General features: G+C 33.7%; 1 protein-coding gene across 1 annotated transcript; it reads left to right on the top strand.

Moving 5' to 3' along the window:
- The first annotated feature begins 9,767 nt into the window (after positions 1 to 9,767).
- LOC132174180 (ankyrin repeat-containing protein BDA1-like) lies at positions 9,768 to 12,409 on the top strand. Its single transcript, XM_059585872.1, has 3 exons — positions 9,768 to 9,919; positions 10,036 to 10,381; positions 11,460 to 12,409. The coding sequence occupies exons 1-3, from the start codon at positions 9,768 to 9,770 to the stop codon at positions 12,042 to 12,044; spliced, it is 1,083 nt and encodes a 360-aa protein (XP_059441855.1). The 3' UTR covers positions 12,045 to 12,409.
- Positions 12,410 to 18,510: the final 6,101 nt, after the last annotated feature.

Genomic DNA, 18,510 nt, shown 5'->3' with positions numbered 1-18,510 from the left:
CCATTAGTTTTGAATTATAATGAAACTAATTTCGAATTGTAGGATGCACATGGATACGCTTAGGCGATCATGCAATAGGGGGCAAACAACAAAAGATCAGTTGGAAACTCAACATTATGAGCTGTTCTATGAGTGGTACCGTGACTACGTAAGACTAATGTGATGTTTAACAAAAGAACTATCGAAGTATATTTGCTTCTGGTTCAAATAAACTAAACAAACTAACCTTGCATTTTCCACGTAATATATTCACATGTTGATCGATTAGACGATCAATGCAGAAAGGAACTTTGTGACAAATTGGTAATGCATTGTAAAAGGCAGAGGGAGTCAGTAGTCAGATACAATAGATATATGATTAACGGCAAGCTGTTTCGCACTATTACATATGATGTCGAAAATAAGACTCAGAATAGCGGGGTGTGTGTACCGACTGTTGATAGCAAAATGTACTACGAGAAGTTAACAGAAGTACTTGAGATTGAGTACTACGACAGGACTAAGTACGTTATGCTCAGGTGTGATTGGGCGGACAACATGAGGGACAAGGGGTACAAGGTAGACGAATATGGCATAATACTTGTCAACTTCAAAAACCTTGTCCACACAGGAGAGCTGATTACTGGTAAGCCGTATGTGCTAACTTTACAAGTTGACCAGATATTTTACATACAAGATGACATGGACCCAGATTGGGCTTGCGCTATATGGATTAAACCTAGAAACGTATACGACATTGGTCAGGGTGAAGGGCCTCACAATGCATATGCCAACTACCACGAGTGTGAGCCGCTCCTATTGACCAGTAATATTGATCACAATCCGCAGGATCATATCGAATACCACGATATATATATATATATATATAAATATATATATATATTGATTAATAGTTGTTCACTACACATTACATCAACCCAATTAATTAATTTGTGCATTGGGTAAAATCTGGTATATATCTTATTTTTAATATATGAGTCATTTACATATGGTAATGAATATTTCATGTACTGTATACGTAATTAATTGGGTGCGTGTTATTTTTCGTAGGTTGCCATGAGTACTAAGAGGAAGACAAGAGCACGGAGGCCCTCGTCTTCAGTGCGGCAGTCTATGTCGCATGGGTCTCCATCGGACCACCTTTATGACAGAGAGTAACAAGACGTTGCTCAGCTTATGAGGCAACAGGACAGGTATCGATCATTACTTCCAGGTGATGTGGAAGTGGAGATCCTTGTCCTTCATCCATACGGTATGATAGGCTTGACCCAGATGGGGTATCAGCATAAGTCATCTCTGTACGACACAAATGCATTATTTCTTCCAACTTGCTGGCCGACGTGCAGCAAGTTAGGGCTGAGTTCTCATGGCCATGTGGAGCAGCTATATGGCCAACCTAGCGCAGGTATGGACGATAGTGAGACACAGCCCCCAGAAGACATGACTGGTGGGACAGGTGCCATGGATGACTCGCAGCCCAGTGACACTGCTCCCGCCGACCGGTTAGGCCCTCGCCAATTCCGGACGATAAGTGAATATGCCCAAAATACAAACATATAAGTCTTAATTATTTGTAGTTAGTATTCAATTCGAAATAACTTACATCGGTAATTATTAATCTGTTAGGTATCGATGTAGTTGGAAACACATGTTTAGAGGTGTTCATTATTAACGACTCGCACAGGTTGTCGAGGGTCCCCACTGGAAAAAGGATCGTACTCGAGTACAATAGTTCATGGCAGCCTGTAGGATTTAGCGCTATGAGGTTTAGACGAATGACCAGTAAGATCGTAAGGAGCGAAAATTATGTCCGAATACGGAATGACTGGACGAAGGTATCGGAGCGTACGAAGGAGGATATATGGGAAGCCTTGATGGTATATTTTAACTAGATGTTATAAGATAGAATGCGTATTTTATTATGTCAAACACTCCTAATGCTTGTATATATACGCTCTAAGTTGTACATATATATATATGTGTGTTTATATGTATATACATATACACATATTTTTGGTTTTTTCAATTTATCAATTTTGAACTTGTGCAGGTAGATTTTTTCGTCATGCCCGGGTGCAATATGGTTGCTGTAAAGAATGACACGTTTCGAGATATGGGCACCAAGCTGAGGACTTGGAGGCACGAGTTAAAAAGAGATCTTGCCATTCAGCCGGATGATACTTCGGACACCATACGGGCAAGAGTGGGGAAAGAAAGGCTCTCTGAGTATGACCCCTTCGACTTGGAGATCTTGTTGGATAAATGGTGTAGCAAAAAGAACCAGGTAGGTCATGAGTTATATTATAATTTTGTGTAGTTTTATTAATTGTAATTGTGTTGGTATTAAGATATTAAGAATGTTAATTGTGTAGGAGTATACTGCGCATATGAAGAGCTTGCAAGCATTGAACAATACACCCCATTGCACCCGGTCGAAGAGCTACGCCAGGGTTGCACATGAGGAGGTATGTTTGTAATTTACCCTACGCTAGGGTGACACATATGGAAGTATGTGTGTAATTTATCCTATACTTATAGACGTAAACATTTGATATTATATATATAGATATATAAACATATCTGTATGTTCTATTTTTTCGGCAGACCATAAGTGTGGGCACTCCTCCTATACGAGCACAGTCTTACATCAGCACACACAAGAAGAAGGATGGTCGATATCCGAATGACATAGTCAAGAAGAGATGTATACGCTACTCACCTTTTATATGTTGTTTTGCTTATATATGTGTGATAATTTATTTGTGATTAACAGTAATTAATGTAACATACAGGAGAGGATGGAGGAGCTTATACCCACCGACCCTACAACATCGTCGAGCGTGACAGAGGGGACTGTATGGTGGGCACCGAACGACATGTACGCCCAGGCGATTGGAAATAAGCCTAAGTACGTTGGTAGGGTTCGGTAGGTTGGACCGAATGTTCTACCTGTGCGGGGCACCATACACTCATACTATACACCGTCACAAGCACGGTCTCAAAACACTGGGCACTCCGCGGTCTCACAAGAACTTCTTGACATAGCACTTGAGGCGGAGAGGGCACAGCACAAGGCACAGATGGATGCGATGTTGGCCGCAGAGTGGGCACAGACAGATGCACAGTTAGCCGCAGAGCGGGAACAGACAACTACGCGGGTAGCTCTGCAAGTGGCAGAGCAGGTGGCTGCGCAAATGGTTGCGAAAGATGCGTAGTTTGCTGAAAAGGAGGCTCAAATGGTGGTGCATCTTACGGAAAAGGAAGCTCAGATGACAGCAATGTTTGAGGCCTGTTTTCGCCAGCTTGAGGAAATGATGCGGTCAAGCTCCGTGCCCGAGGTGACTAAATACAAGGGAGTGCCAGACAAAGCTTCCCCACCCTTTGAGATTGTGAGATTGTCGGTCGATAGTAGATCAGGTAATGACATTTTTTAATGGTCAATGTGGTTTTAGAATTGTCCCTATATATATGTGCACTTCTAAATTTAGAGTTTGAATATGTTGTAGTGATTCTCATTAATGATGTTGTAAATCCTGTTAAATTTGGTTTATATCATGGTTGGTTTGGTAGTGGATATGGGTTAGAGCTTTGCATTTAAAGTGTTTGGTATCATGAGATGGACCACTATGGTCCTTGTAGAATGTGACGTCCATTTGATTTGATCACGAAAATATGTTGGGGTGTAGATATAAATCTGAATTTGTTGAGTATGATGACCTTTGTTTACATAGTGACGTTGCTTAGTGATTTAGACTTGATAATATTCTAGAATATTGTTTGGTGATTATTTGTTTTATCATTTGCAGCTAGTGGCTATCATGGAGAGGATGCTATTGATATCGATGATGACTTGGATTGAACAAATGGTTGGCCATTCGCACTTGGTGTACATCAGTTATTTTGTTGATATAATTGTATTTGTGATAGTTTTCTTGATGTAGTTAGATATATATGATAACAGAAATAGTTTTATTGGTGTATATGTCATTATTTGTGGTGTATAGTTTTTGTGGTTGGCCATTCGCACTTGGTGTATATGTCTTTATTTGTGATAACAAAGATAGTTTTATTGTGTCTTGAAGTTGGTTTTGGTTGATAGTTTGTTAAATGTACATCGAACTTGTATGTTTGTGATCGGCGTTGATGGATATGTATTATGTTATTTGCATGGATCGATAGATAGTTCCATTGTAGTACATATGTAAATTGTATATCAGGTTAAATCCAAAATTCGGGTAGAGCCCCGAAAAAATTCAAAAAATATATAGGGGGAAGCAAAAAAACAAATTTAAAAATGACCATTATTTTTGATGTGTCAAGTTATGACACGTCACAATTTACTAACGTGTCATAATGTTTGACACATCAGTAAATTCCTGACATGCCATTCTTGACACGTCAACTATTACTGACGTGTCAGTATTGTCACGTCAGAAAATTTATTGACGTTTAAAATTGACACGTTAATAGTTTGTTGACGTGGCAATTTGACACGTCAGAAATTTTTGACGTGTCAGAAAATAACACGTCAATAAATTTTTTTGACTTGCCACTTTTTGATACGTCAAAAATTATTGAGATGTTAAACAATGACACGTCAAAAAATTACCGTTTTTGACACTTATAATTTTAACGCCCAACACACATCAATAAAGTTTAGTGGCATGTCAGACCACCTAACACGTCAAAAATAGCCTGTAAAAAAAAAAAAAAAAAAAAAATCATTTTTTGTAGTGAGAGAAGGCTGATACACTAATGAAAATATGTAAAATAGTGTTTTGCCTCAAGTGTCATATGGCAGTTAGAGCGAAGAAAATGATGGAGTAGTCAAGGAGAATCATCCAACCAAAAGATACAATTGATCTCCTTTGAGAGGAAGAAAATTCCATTGTATACCTTAAGGCTATACTTCCCAAGCCAATCAGAATACCACCCTTTGTCTTCTAATCCTCATGTAAGTAAGGGCTGTGTTTGGTGTTATTCTATACATATTTTGTTCAATTTTTTTTTTTTTTTTTTTTATATAAAAATTTTCACGATGAGTTTCACAGATTTAAAAATAGATTTAAACATTTCTTATATGAAGATGGAAAAAAAATATGCGTAAACCAACATTTCTAGAGTTTAAATTTATGGGCTCTTTACCTTTTTTTTTTTTTTTTTTTTTTTTCAGATGGATGGGGGCCGGGAGGGGAATGGCTTTTTACTTCACTTTATCCTTGAGCAGAGAGTATTCTATCTACATGACATATGTGAATGTGACGTAATAAGGTGTGATGGTATTCATTCAACTCGATCCATTATACTCTTTTGGCCACAAAACAAACAAGAACGTCACTCCGGAGAAAACAATAGTGCCTTACTTTTCCATTTCTCTTTTTGTGAGCCCACTTTTATTTTGTTCGAGCACACTAATTGAGCTCAACTTTCTTTTTCTTTTCATTTGTGTACATCTAGGTCCCTATAAGCATGTGGCGAGGTTCCTTGTTCTTTACTTTTTCTTTTTTCTAATCGGTTTGGTGGAGTTTTTTTCTTTGAAAGATGTCTTTTATACTGCATGAGTGTAAAAAATAATACTGCTTATATATATATCACGAGTGTCAAAAATAATGCTGAAATGTATGAAAGGATACTTAATTTCAATGCCACCATGGTCATAAATCGAACACGAATAGAAAATAATTATTATTTTTTTTTTAACAAAAAGCATTATATTGAGAAACGTTTCTATAAATAGCATTGTTTTATAAAAGAAATTTGTTGAAGGAGACACTCATTCATTGGGAAAGAAAAAAGATTTCTATCTTTTTTTCAATGATTATCTCATTCAGACTTGATACAATAATAAAAGTAGCAATAAGTTACTGATGACAAAGACACTTTAAAAAGCAAACAAAAGCTAATGTGAACAAACCCATAAGATTCTAAGATATTAAAGAAATAAATCACAGTATAACATGTCAAGGGCGGATTGGTACGAGCACGTCAGTTCAATAAAATAAAAATAACATATAAATATAATATAAATAAATGATTCTTTTCTTTTTTATTGGTCTAGATCTCATAAATTAAAAAAACAAATAAGATTGGTATAAGTGCAAAGGGAAAGCGAGATGATAAAAGAGGGAACATGAAAGCGTAAAGATTCTTCTTAATTGTAGAAAAAAGTCTTGTCTATTTCTAATGGAGCCACTGCCACACCATACGAGTGAAAAATTAATCTATGGACGCCCTGATCTACGCTTCATTATTGTTCGCAAATGACGTTAAACTCGTTGCTTGAGTGACGTGTGCAGGTATGTTCCCTAGCTTATTCCCTTTACAACATATCAACTTAATTTGAGGATCATTGAAATCACAGGTAACGAATTCTCTGGTCCAATCCCAATTTCACTTTCCAATGTCTCTTCGTTTCAAAACTTTCAAAACAATTTTGTGGGACAAGTTTCAGCTGATCTAGGAAACCTGCTAATTAAATGTTCAGATACTAAGTGTTGGTGCAAATAATCTTGAAAGTAATTCAGCAAAGGAATTGGATTTCTTAACATCTTTGGAAAACTGCATCAAACTGTTTGAAAACCTATCTTTTTAAACATATGAATTTTCATGTTATCCTTATTTTTTTATTTTTTTTATTTTTGGATAAGTGTCGTGTTAAACCTTAATTTTCAGAAGTTGTCCTGATTCAATGATCACCTTATTATTCACATGGACATTAAATAGTCGCCATGTCAATTAAACGGCCATGACCCATACACATATAGCTAGTCCAAAACAAAAGCTCCCTCCAAAAGTTGCTGTTCTTAAAGAGCAATAATTTATCCACGAAGGACATTCTCGTAAGCAACAATTTATGTTGTCTTCTGACTTGGTTTCCTTGTTTAATTATTAAAGTTTGAAAATGAAACAGACAAGAGGACTCCCAAAGTCAAGGCCCATCCCAATAATTCACATTCGGATATCGAAATGCAAAGTGAAACTGCGGTTCAATGTATGTTTTTTCTAATTATTGGAGAAGTGGTGATTTACCATAGTATCAAAATTAGAGGTTTTAAGTTTGAATTTTAATTCCGTCAATTCAATTTTATTTATTTAAATTAAATATTTTTCGTATTAGACCTTACCTATTAAAAATATTAAAGTATTAATTAAATAATTAAATTTACATATTTATATCCACTTAAGCTTTTAGAATTATTGATGATTTAATAGTTCAAAAACTTTGGCCGTTTATTTTAATATATTGTTTCATATATGTATTCTTTGGCCCCATAAGAATGTCTAGCTCCATCCCTGCCAGAAACCCAAGATGATAATCCTAATTTCAACAGCAAAAGAGAAAATTCATATTGCAAAAGCCCAATTGATCGACCGACTTACAACATCTCATTTTATTATTATCTTTCTTTTGTTACATATTCAATTCACGAGCATCCCCAACTGAATATCAACCACTTGAACTAAAATTTTCATCAACAAAAATTAAAAAAATTAAAAAGAAAATGCAAAGAGAGCGCATAGGCCAGGAGGAGTGGTAATCATCGGAAACCACAAACAGCTCCTAAAATTTGCTTTGCAGTACTATTGAGCGTGAGGCACGTGGATTAATATCTAGTCCCATGCATTCAATTCTAAGTGCGTCATTGTGCCAACAACCAAGTGCGTCATGGTCACAAAATTTCTTCGGGGGGGGCCGCAGAGCCTTGGCCTTTCTACCCAGCTAAAGTAGTGATTAGATTCCACGTCACATTGCACTCATTATTATTATTATTATAATTGCATGCTCACATGGAGCTTCATTTCTTAGCTCAAGTGCTTTGTGCTTACTGCTTAGTGACGCAAAAAGAATAGGGATATATATTACACTTGCACGTGCTAACTGTATTTATGTTGGTGTACTTTATAATATATATTTTTTTAATATTACAGTTTTAATATTTTTTTAATATTATTTTTTATTATAACTGTTCACTCACGCCGGTATGCTCTCTATCACTACTTATGCTCGAAAGAAAAGAAAGGATGAGAAACAGATTGGTTGGAACCGGTAGCCCTAGCAAAAATAATTTTAGGAAACACTATATATATGAACCAAATTTTTTTAATACCCACATAATAAAAAATTATGATCATTTTCGGTTCATTTAAACTAAATAATATCGAGTTAGATATAATGAAACAATAACAAAAATACTCAAATATAACTAAGTAGATACTCCCTAATGCATTTGAAATGGAAAGGATCGTGGTCACAAAATAAAAGGATAAAAGCTTATCAGCTTATTTTAATTAGTTATAAAATTGTGTACTAAACTTTCCACTTTCCAATTGTGACTCTGATCAGCACTACTTTGTCTAACAAAGATAATCATGAAATGCTTTAGAAGATACAAGCCTCTTTAAATAAAATATTGCATCTATTTTTAAATATGATGAAGTTTTTCTCTAAATTATGTTAGAAAAATCCTCTAACATATTCTACAAAAATAACATGTATCAAAGTTAAATGTTTTGAGTTTAAACTTTCATAAAAAGTAAAACTATAAGAAAAATTAAAATTCTCTCAAATGTAATGTGTCTTTTAATATTATTAATAGATTTAATTTTAATAATAATTCTTTTGAGTTGAACATAATTTTAAAAATAACATAATTCAACCTTTTACCATTACACAACTGTAAGGCTCAGGAATTAATAATGTATTGCATCGAGGAACACATTGTTGCGAAAAACCTGTCCCACGTGGTCTATCGTGCACAATAGGACAAACATCAAATCCCAAAGTGGATGCAAATGTTGACATGTCGTATTTTCTTGTATTCCCACAAAGATGAGTCACAATATTAAATAAAATATAAGCACTTTCATATTGAGAAACAATTGTAATATGAAAAAATATAAAAAAGTCCTTTAAATTATTAGCTATTTTTGTTTTAGCATTTTAATGTTCAAAAAGTGATAAATTAGTTTCTTAAACTATTAAACAATTGTAACTTCACCACTCCGTTAATCATTACTGTAAAAAAAGATAAAAAAGTCAAAATTACGTCGTTTTGTCAAGGTTAAAACGACGTAGTTTGGGTTTTTATTTTTTATTTTTTCAAAACGACGTCATTTGGGGGGTGGGGGGGGGGCATTTTTTAAATTGATTTGTTTTTTTCAAAATGGCATTTTAGAAACTTAATTTTGCCAAAACGACGTCATTTGCATTTTCTATCTAATTTGACAGTATTGACAAATGGAGTGGCCAAATTGCAACTATTTAATAGTTTGTAGGGTTATTTTATTATTTTTTGAAGATTAGATAGCTAAAATGAAAATGAATAATAGTTAGAGGACTAAAAAATATTTTTTCCTTTTAATATTTTATCTTCAAAGTTTAAATTAATTAATTTGAATCGAATGATTTTATATTTACTTTTTTTTGTCATTACTATTTGATATGACTTTCACCATATTTAACCGATCACATGACACTTGTAGCCCTTCAGTCCCACTTTTCACCTTCGATTTTATTTTCTCTTAAACATATGCCATGAGAAGTCCAATGATTATATATTGTTTGTTCTCGACTCTTCCTCTTTGGCATACTTACGATTTAATAGGATTCACTCGTTTAATATTCGGAAATATGTGAAAAATGAAATGAATAGTAATTTTTATTTTATTATTTTTTAAGAAAATAAAAAAATAGTTTCACAATCCTATAAAAAGCGGACGGCCAATACTCTTCTTCTTTGCCAAGTCATTAATAATTCTAAGAAAAAATGGATGAGAGTTTGAGGGATTTGAGGGATGCTGCTCAACAAGGAAGTGTTGATGCCTTGTATTCATTGATACAGAGAGATGCATATGTTTTGGATAAGATGGAAAAAATTCCATTTGTTGATACTCCTTTACACATAGCTGCATCTGCAGGGCACACCCAATTTGCCATGGAGATCATGAGATTAAAGCCATCATTTGCTAGGAAGCTTAATCAAGATGGCTTCTCCCCCATGCACCTTGCTTTGCAAAACAACCAAACTCAAGTAGTCAAGTGGTGCTCCAGCTACTTGATGTGGATGAAGACCTTGTTCGTGTCCAAGGAAGGGAGGGTGGGACTCCTTTGCATTACGCAGCTCAAACAGAAGAACTTGATCTTTTGGCTGAATTTATAAAAGTCTGCCCCAAATCTATTGAAGATGTAACAATTCATAGAGAGACTGTCCTGCATATTGCCCTCAAACGCAACATGTTCGATGCTTTTCTCCTCTTGTTGGGATGGCTTCGGCGGGCCTGGTTTAAAAATGCCTCATTGTGGGAGAAGAAATTACTGAATTGGCAGGATGAGGAAGGCAACACTGTGTTGCACATTGCTGTATCAAAAAATCAACCCCAGGCAAGTTCTATACACTCATCTTTTCTACTCTGATAAAGTTAGTACAATGAAGGTATATCTTGCTGTACGTACGTGCAAAGAGGTTACTATAAGGATTCAATCACAAAAATGTGCTAAAAAGTGTCTTTAAAATGATTTTACTTGAACTTGGTAGCTAGTCAGGGATGTTTTATGTTTTTGTTTTAATATCTTTAATTTATATCATTTGCTTTTGTTTAGGAAAAAATATAAAAAAAGCCTCCAAATTACCAGCTGTTTGCAATATAGTCCCATAAAGTTTAAAAGGTACTAAAGTAGCCCCCAAACTATTAAAATGTATCAAAATGGCCACTTATTTTTTTATATTCCTATAACAAAAAAATAATTGTAAAAAAAAAACAAAAAATTAGCGAAAAATACAAAAAAAAAAAAAAAAACCAATTGGCGAATAAATACCAAAAAAAAAAAGAAGAAAGTTTTTTGGAATAAATAAATAATTAGTCACTCTAGTTGGCCTAAATTACAAATTGTTTCATGTCGTATTAAAATAAAATCAATGGTCAAATAAAAATAATTTTTTAACAAAATTTGACTCCAGGGACTAAATTATTTTATTATTATTATTTTTTTAATATCTCAAGAACCGTACCTTTGATTTTACTTTAATACGACATGAATAGTTACTGTAGTTGGCCTAAATTATTTATTTATTCCAAAAAATATATATTTTTTTTGTATTTATTTGCCCATTGTTTTTTTTTTTTTTTTTTGTATTTTAAAAAATTGTTTGGTTTTTTTTTTTTTACATTTATTTTATTATTTTATTTGTTAAATGAATAGGGGTATTATAGGAATATAAAAAAATAAGTGACCTTTTTGATACATTTTAATAGTTTGGGGGATACTTTATTACTTTTTAACACTAGGGAGTTATATTGCAAACTACTAGTAATTTGGATGGCTTTTTTATATTTTTCCCTTTTGTTTAATTTGGTTCCTTTTCTAGTTTGCTTTAACATTGGGTTGAATAGTATAGCCGTATAATAGGCTATTATATATTGATGAGATCATGGGTGTGCATCTTTATTATATCATGCAGATTGTGCGATTGATATTGAATTTTAAGTCCTTCTTCCCCTGTAAAGTTGACATAAGTGCCAAGAATATCAGGGGTTACACAGCGTCTGACATATTACAAGGGAATACACCTGACAAGCAAAACCAACAGATCAAGTACATGCTACGTTGTGCCAAACGTTTTAGTATTTTCCATCTTTCGAGAGTTGAATCTTTTGCAGACTACTTGAAATCTCCAGTCCAAATTGACGAGAAGATGTACATATTCTTTCTCCGTCAAAGAACAAAAATGACAAATGACACACGTAATATCTTATTGGTGGTTGCTGCGCTGCTTGTAACAGTCACCTTTCAAGCAACCCTCAGCCCCCCTGGCGGAGTTTGGCAAGATAACAAGTTGGCTGATACCATTGCCCCTACCGGTGCTATTGTTGAAGATGCACACTATGCGGGGACAGCAATCATGGATGAATACCTTTTCATTGTACTTGCGGTTTTAAATGTGATATCCTTTTTTATAACAGTCTTTACCATAGTGGTTTTGGAAGTGGTTTGTTCTTCCTACCCCTTTATATCTTCTCTCTGTGTTTTGTCGCGTCATTATTGATCACATCTCCATTAGACTTCGTTTCTGGGTTAGATGCTCTGGAGGTAGTTGCTTTCATGTTTTCTCCTCTGTTGGTTCCGGTTTTGGAAGGCATTGTGAGGTTTAGGCGGAGGAAACTTTTCGAAGCCTTTCTGCCCAAAGTCAAACTGCTTGACCCAACTCTTACATAGATGGGTGCCGAGTCAAGCATCTAGCTAGCTACTTAGTTCGTTGTTTACTGTACGTATGGGTTCTGCAGTATTTGTTTCCTTTGTTTTTCTGTTTTGATTGGTTTGTATTATTGTATAGGTGTGTTTTGGGCTGGTTTTAGCTTATTTGCTGTGGGCAGTTGTTGTTCTGTGAGGTGTGATGTACTTGTGTGTTGTATGTTGTATTAGTAATTAAGCTTTAATGAATAATGTTTATTAAGTTATTATTATTATTATTTTGTCTTTTTAACTTTTTCTACGAACGAGCTAAGCAGTCATTTTAATTCTTTTGTATGGAAACCTAATCTCTTTTGTCAATATTACAATACAAGATGAATAATAACTTAATAATTAATTTTTTATGCGAAACTTAAAAAAGTACTCTTGAATTATTATATGTTTTGAAAAGATCATTTTAAATTTTAAAAACTTTTAATTTGATGCAATATACATCTTCCTTGATCAATTTTTGATGTTAACTTTTAATGTAGGAAACAATTAAAAAGGCTAAATTACTCTTGATTTTTTTTTTTTTTAATTTGTAATTTTAAATTAATGGTAAATTTGAAATTTTAGAAAATTTTTAGGGGTATAAAGGTTATTTCATCACTTTTAACATCAATAAACTAACAGGTGATATATATTGCTTCAAATTGAAAGTTCGGAGTGTAAATTTAATTGAGAGGTTTTAAAATTTGTGGGATCTTTTCAAATCGCGTTGTAAGTAAGGATCCCTGAATTACAAAAAATAAATATATCCATGCCTAACGCTTTATCAACCAAAATGGGGGCGTCCTAGCTACATGCATTACGAGACTTACTAACTCAAGAGGTCTTAAGTTTTGAACTTCAATTCCTGTGTTCCTTTCTTCGAGAAAATATATGGCAACATTTAAAAATAAAAAATAAATAAATAAATAAACAAACAAACAATCAAACATACAAAAAAAGTTTATTAGCTTTCTAGATCGACCAAGTGTACATCTAGTTTCGTACGAACAAAAAGAAGTAATATCAACCACGTTAACCTTAATCCTAGCAAGTTCTTAATTATTTCCGGCCTTTTTCTCTTAAAAGAACATGTAAACTTAGAACCCGAACTGATAAATAAATATATTAATTTGATAAACTTGTACTCATAAATAGTTTGTGTCATTTTTCTTTTATCCTAATTGTACAAATTCATAAATTTAACTAACCTTCATTTTCACTAGACAAAAAATATTTAAACAAAGAAAAAAGTACACATACTATAAATACTAAACCTTTTTCAAAGACTAGGCTAGGGAGGGAGGGAGAGAGAAATGTTTTAGTATTTTTTATTTATTTGGTGAGTGAACCAAACGAAAATTACTAGCTATTTTGTTGAGGTTGCTGAGTACTGTTTTGTGATTTTTAATTTAGTGATTTGGGTCACCAAAATAGTTAAAAAAAAAACTAGGTTGATGAGGCTGCTTAGGATGCTAGTTGGTTAGTTTGTTCATGAAAGAAGCTTATTGTACTTTCAAATAGATATTTGTAAAAAAAAAAAAAAAAAAAAAAAAGAAAAAAAAGAAAAAAAAAAAGATATTTGTAATTGAATACTTTATCAAATAGATGTACTTTTTTCTATATTCAACCAATTTTTCTAAGAAAATACTAATAAAAAATATTAATTATACTACAAAAAAAAATATATATACTATTATTAAAAAAAAAAAAAAAAAAAAAAAAAAACTCTCCCCTGGAGAGCCATGGAGCTCATTCCAGTGGCCATAAGGAGCCATGGAGGTTGAGGTTGGTGAGAAATTGAGGTAAAATGAATAGGAAAAATGCTTGATATATATATAGTTGGTTCGGGCCCTAAGCATTTTCTCAGCCGAGCCTTGATTTAAAAAGGGCCTTACTTGGCCCGAGTTGCCAGGTTTTAAATAAATGCCCGGTGCACTACTAGGCCCTAAATGAAGCCGGGCTCGGCCCAATTAAGCTATTACTCCATCAATGAAGGCTGGACTTGGCCCAATAGGGCTTTCAATATATAAATAAATAAAAGTATATTAACCACAAACTTGGAATACTTTATACTCATAAAATTTTTAAATAGTTTTAGAAAATTAAAAATTAATATAAAAAGTTTAAGAGAATACTTATACCACCCTAATCGTAATATAAATAATTTGGTGCCTTTCCATATTAAACACATCTGCCTGCCAACTGCCGTGGCATTTATGGATGGAGTTTAAATTTGTGGGTTTTCTACTTCAATTTATCATTGGGCAGAAATCAGAATAGTCTATGAAGGTTTACTTCCGAATAAGGTGTGATGGTATTCATCAACTCCATTACATTGATCGTGCATGTTCATTCAAAGCAACACTTGAAGTAAATCAGTAGATGCATATCTTATTTTGGCCACACCCAGAGGGGAAAAAAAAAAAAAATCACTGAAAAGGATTTTTTCATAAACAAGCCCACTTTTTTTTGGGACCCTCCTATTCCCACGATGCTTACCTTCTTTTTTCTTCTTTTTCTTTCTTTTGTTACGGTGGTGTTATTCCATGGTTTGAACTTTCAACTTTGCCCAAGGAAAAGAAGAAGAAAAAAAGAAGCTAAGAACTCCGAAAGAGCAAGCAACGTTAAACAAGTTGCTTCAGTGACGTGTAGATCTCATTCATCCAAATCCTATAAATGCTGTACTACGTACAGTAAAAGGCGAATCTTCTCATCATTTAAAGCCATTTCCTTTAACCGTCTGTCTATTTGATTTGATAGGAGGGATGCAAATACTTATTAATTATAGGAATACTTCCTGCATGCCTCTCCTCTCAAGTCTCCCTTAGGTTTCCCTTTTCTTCTCATTTTTGTAGGTCTTGGTGACTGTGGAGAGGTTCCCCTGTTCTTTTCATCTTCGTTTTTTTTTTTTTTTTTTTTTTTTTTTTTTTTTTTTTGTTTCTTCTTCTTTTTTGTAGGTCGTCTGGATTCTCTGTATTGATTAACCGATCAACTTTTCTGATGTAATGCATTTGGGGGAGTTTTTTCTTTAAAAATATGCCATTTGTTAAAATAATATCTTTTTCTATTATTATTTTATTTCTTGAACTAGTGCATGTCTTATGCTGCAGCCTGCATGTGTCAAAAATAAAACAAAGAATGTTATATTGAATATAATATTACAAAAAATAGCGAATAATGGTGAAAGATGATAACTTATATATATATAATGTCTTACCACAGACCAAATTTTGTCACGTTTTATTGATGAGAGATGATACATTAGCTTATGAAACAATAAGAGTGAGTGTTATAAAAATACACAAGATATTATAAAATAATTTCCACTTAGGATGACGAAGACACAAGGAGAGCACCTAACATTTCTCTTTTCACTTATCACTCCCTCAATTTTTCCTTCATCATTCCCTCATTGACAAAGGAAATAACTCGTGAAATTAAAAACAAATAAAAATTAGATTCTAGACAGTTTGGTTTGAAAAGCGCGTTTCTTGTTTTAAATTTGACATTTTTTTTTAGGATGTCACCACCGTTCATGTGTCAATTAAGAACGGTCTTAGATAAAATAAAATTTAAAATGCATTATAGTGAGAAACGTTTCTATAAATAGCATTGCCTTACCAAAAAAAAAAAAAAAACTTAATTTGTTAGAGGATCCGAAGTCTCTTCGCTGGGAAAGAAAAAATGATTTCTATCGTTTTCATTAATCATCTCAGTCAGACTTAATTTACAGATTATACAATAATAAATTATATAGCAGATTAGGTTTTGCCGGCAAAGACACTAAAAAAAACCAAACGAAAGCTAATTAATGTGGACAAACCCATAAGATTCCAATTAAGATGTAAAAAATAAAAATAAAGCGCACGGGACGTCTTTACGCTTCATTGTTGGGAAACAACGTAAAACTCGTTGCTTGAGTGACGTGTGCAGATGTGATCCAAACCCTAGAAATATATATCGAGGTGGATGCCCAATCTGGTCATTTCTGTATTATAAAGCTTTAAAGCCATCCCCTTAATTTAACTGTCACTGACTCACTATCACTATCACTATCACTATCTTATCTTGGGAATGGATGAGCGTTTGAGGGATAGTGCTAAGCAAGGATGTATTGATGCCTTGCACTCATTGATGGAGATGGATGTTGCTGAGAAAGACAGAATAAAAAGAATGGATGAGTGTTTGAGGCATGCTAATAAACAGGGAAGCATTGATGCATTGTATGCATTGATACAAGAAGATGCAAATGTTTTGGACAGAATCAATAAGATTCCATTTGTTGAGACTTCTTTACACATAGCTGCAATTGAAGGGCACACCTGGTTTGCTACGGAGATCGTGAAGTTAAAGCCGTCATTTGCTAGAAAGCTTAATCAAGATGGCTTCTCCCAGTGGCGGAGCCAAACAATTCACATTGGGGGTGCCGTTAAAATTTTTTTGGCGTCCTAAAAATTTTCTCCACCCTAAAAATTTGGTAATTTACACAATATATGCATCACAAAAAAAAAACAATAATAAAAGTTTATAAATATGTGCTCAAATTGATATATTAGAAATGTAACATGTCGGCACTATATCAAAAAGACAGAGATACAAAAAAAAAAATGTCTAGAACTGCACTTTACATTCTCTTAGAAGTACAAAATCATTAAGTATCAAATTTAAATCAAAGCTCTCAACAATTTCCCTTTCAATATAGAGAAATGAACTATTTGCAAGAAAATCATCCTCAATTTTGTTGCAAAGTCGTATTTTAACAATTTTAATTGCTGAAAATGCTAGTTTGGTAATTAGTAACATGTATTCTTCTCTTAATTTGATCAAAGCCTAAAGAGACTAAACAATATCATAACATAACAGCAGCAATATAACACTTTCAGAATAAAAAAAGTAAGCAGATTCCTACACTCTAAAACACAAAAATCTATACATCGCAGTTCATGACCACCCACAAAATGAAAAAAAAAAAAAAAAAATGCCAAATTCTACTTCTCTCCCAGTTGTGTTCACCATCAGTTTCATAGCAGCAACTTATATATATATATATATGAAGGTTTTATTATTAAGTTCTTCTTCTGCTAACTATTTCTTCTTATTTTCTTGGTGTGTATATAAGCTCAGAGCGCCAACAAGTTGCCACAGAGCAGGGAAAAGGAATATATATTTTTTTTTTTAATCATTGGGGGTGCCATGAAACACCAACGTGGCTCCGCCACTGGCTTCTCTCCCATGCACCTTGCTTTGCAAAAACTCCATGAGCTTGAAAATAACCTTGATTTGCAAAGAAACCTAACCCAAGTAGTGGACATGTTACTTGATATTGATAGTGAACTTGTCCGTTTTCAAGGAAGGGAGGGTGTGACTCCTTCTCATTACGTAGCTCAAATGGAAAACCTCGATCGTTTAACCAAATTTTCTAAAGGCTGCCCGAAGTCTTATGAAGATGTGACAATTTGAAGCGAGAATGTCCTGCATGTAGCCTTGAAATATGACAAGGTCGCAGCCATTCGACTCATACTAGGATGGATTCGGGAAGCTTGCTTTAAAGATGCCTTATTGTGGGAGAGCAAACTGCTACATTGGAAGGATGAAAAACACAACACTCTGTTGCACGTTGCAGTATCCAAAAATCAACCCGGGACAAGTCCTTTCCACTCAAGTTTTATAGAGTTGGTATAATGGAGGTCTGTCATGTTGTGCAAAGGATTCAATCTCCAAAATTTTACTTGATCTTTTTTCCGTGTGATATTTGCTTCTTCTTTTTTTTTTTGTCGGAATTCTAAAATTTTAAGTTTAGCAATATTTGGGTTTTTATTTGCTCTTGGGGCGAGTGTTTGGATGAGTAATTATAAGTATTTCTACTTGTCTACATCTTTCAGGTAGTGTCGTTGTTACTAGATAGAGCATTTGTTGATTTAAAGGCCAAGAATTTAACCGGTGATACGGTCTTTAACATCTTGGAATGCCTGTTAGAATGCTTTGATAGCATGTTGGAATAATGGAGAGATATAGAAAAGCGAAAGAATAATAGGAAGAGCGGAAGCACACAATGGATTAAATTGTATTGATATTTTGTTATGATAATGAATATAGAGGCAAGTAATCTAATAGACTAAGAAAAGGTAAACCTAGTAAACTAATAATACATAAGGAAGTAAATAACAAGTAAATAACCCTAACATAGTATTCTTAATATCCCCCCTCAAACTCAATGTGTAAACTTGAGTTTGGGTAAAAGAAAAGGGAAAAAAAAAATGAATTTGCCGAAAAAGCTGCTTATGCCG

The sequence above is a fragment of the Corylus avellana genome, chromosome ca3 (genome assembly GCF_901000735.1).
Source record: "Corylus avellana chromosome ca3, CavTom2PMs-1.0".
In the NCBI taxonomy this organism is placed as follows: domain Eukaryota; kingdom Viridiplantae; phylum Streptophyta; class Magnoliopsida; order Fagales; family Betulaceae; genus Corylus; species Corylus avellana.
Note: the sequence above shows the minus strand (reverse complement) of the source record. Positions and strands in the feature narration are given on the sequence as shown.

What these genes read in the sequence shown, in the direction of transcription:
- LOC132174180 (XM_059585872.1), top strand. Translation starts at nt 9,768, where the DNA reads ATGGATGAGAGTTTGAGGGATTTGAGGGATGCTGCTCAACAAGGAAGT. An exon ending in CACATAGCTGCATCTGCAGG is followed by an intron (nt 9,920 to 10,035) that starts GCACACCCAATT and finishes AAACTCAAGTAG; the next exon opens with TCAAGTGGTGCTCCAGCTAC. An exon ending in TATCAAAAAATCAACCCCAG is followed by an intron (nt 10,382 to 11,459) that starts GCAAGTTCTATA and finishes TATATCATGCAG; the next exon opens with ATTGTGCGATTGATATTGAA.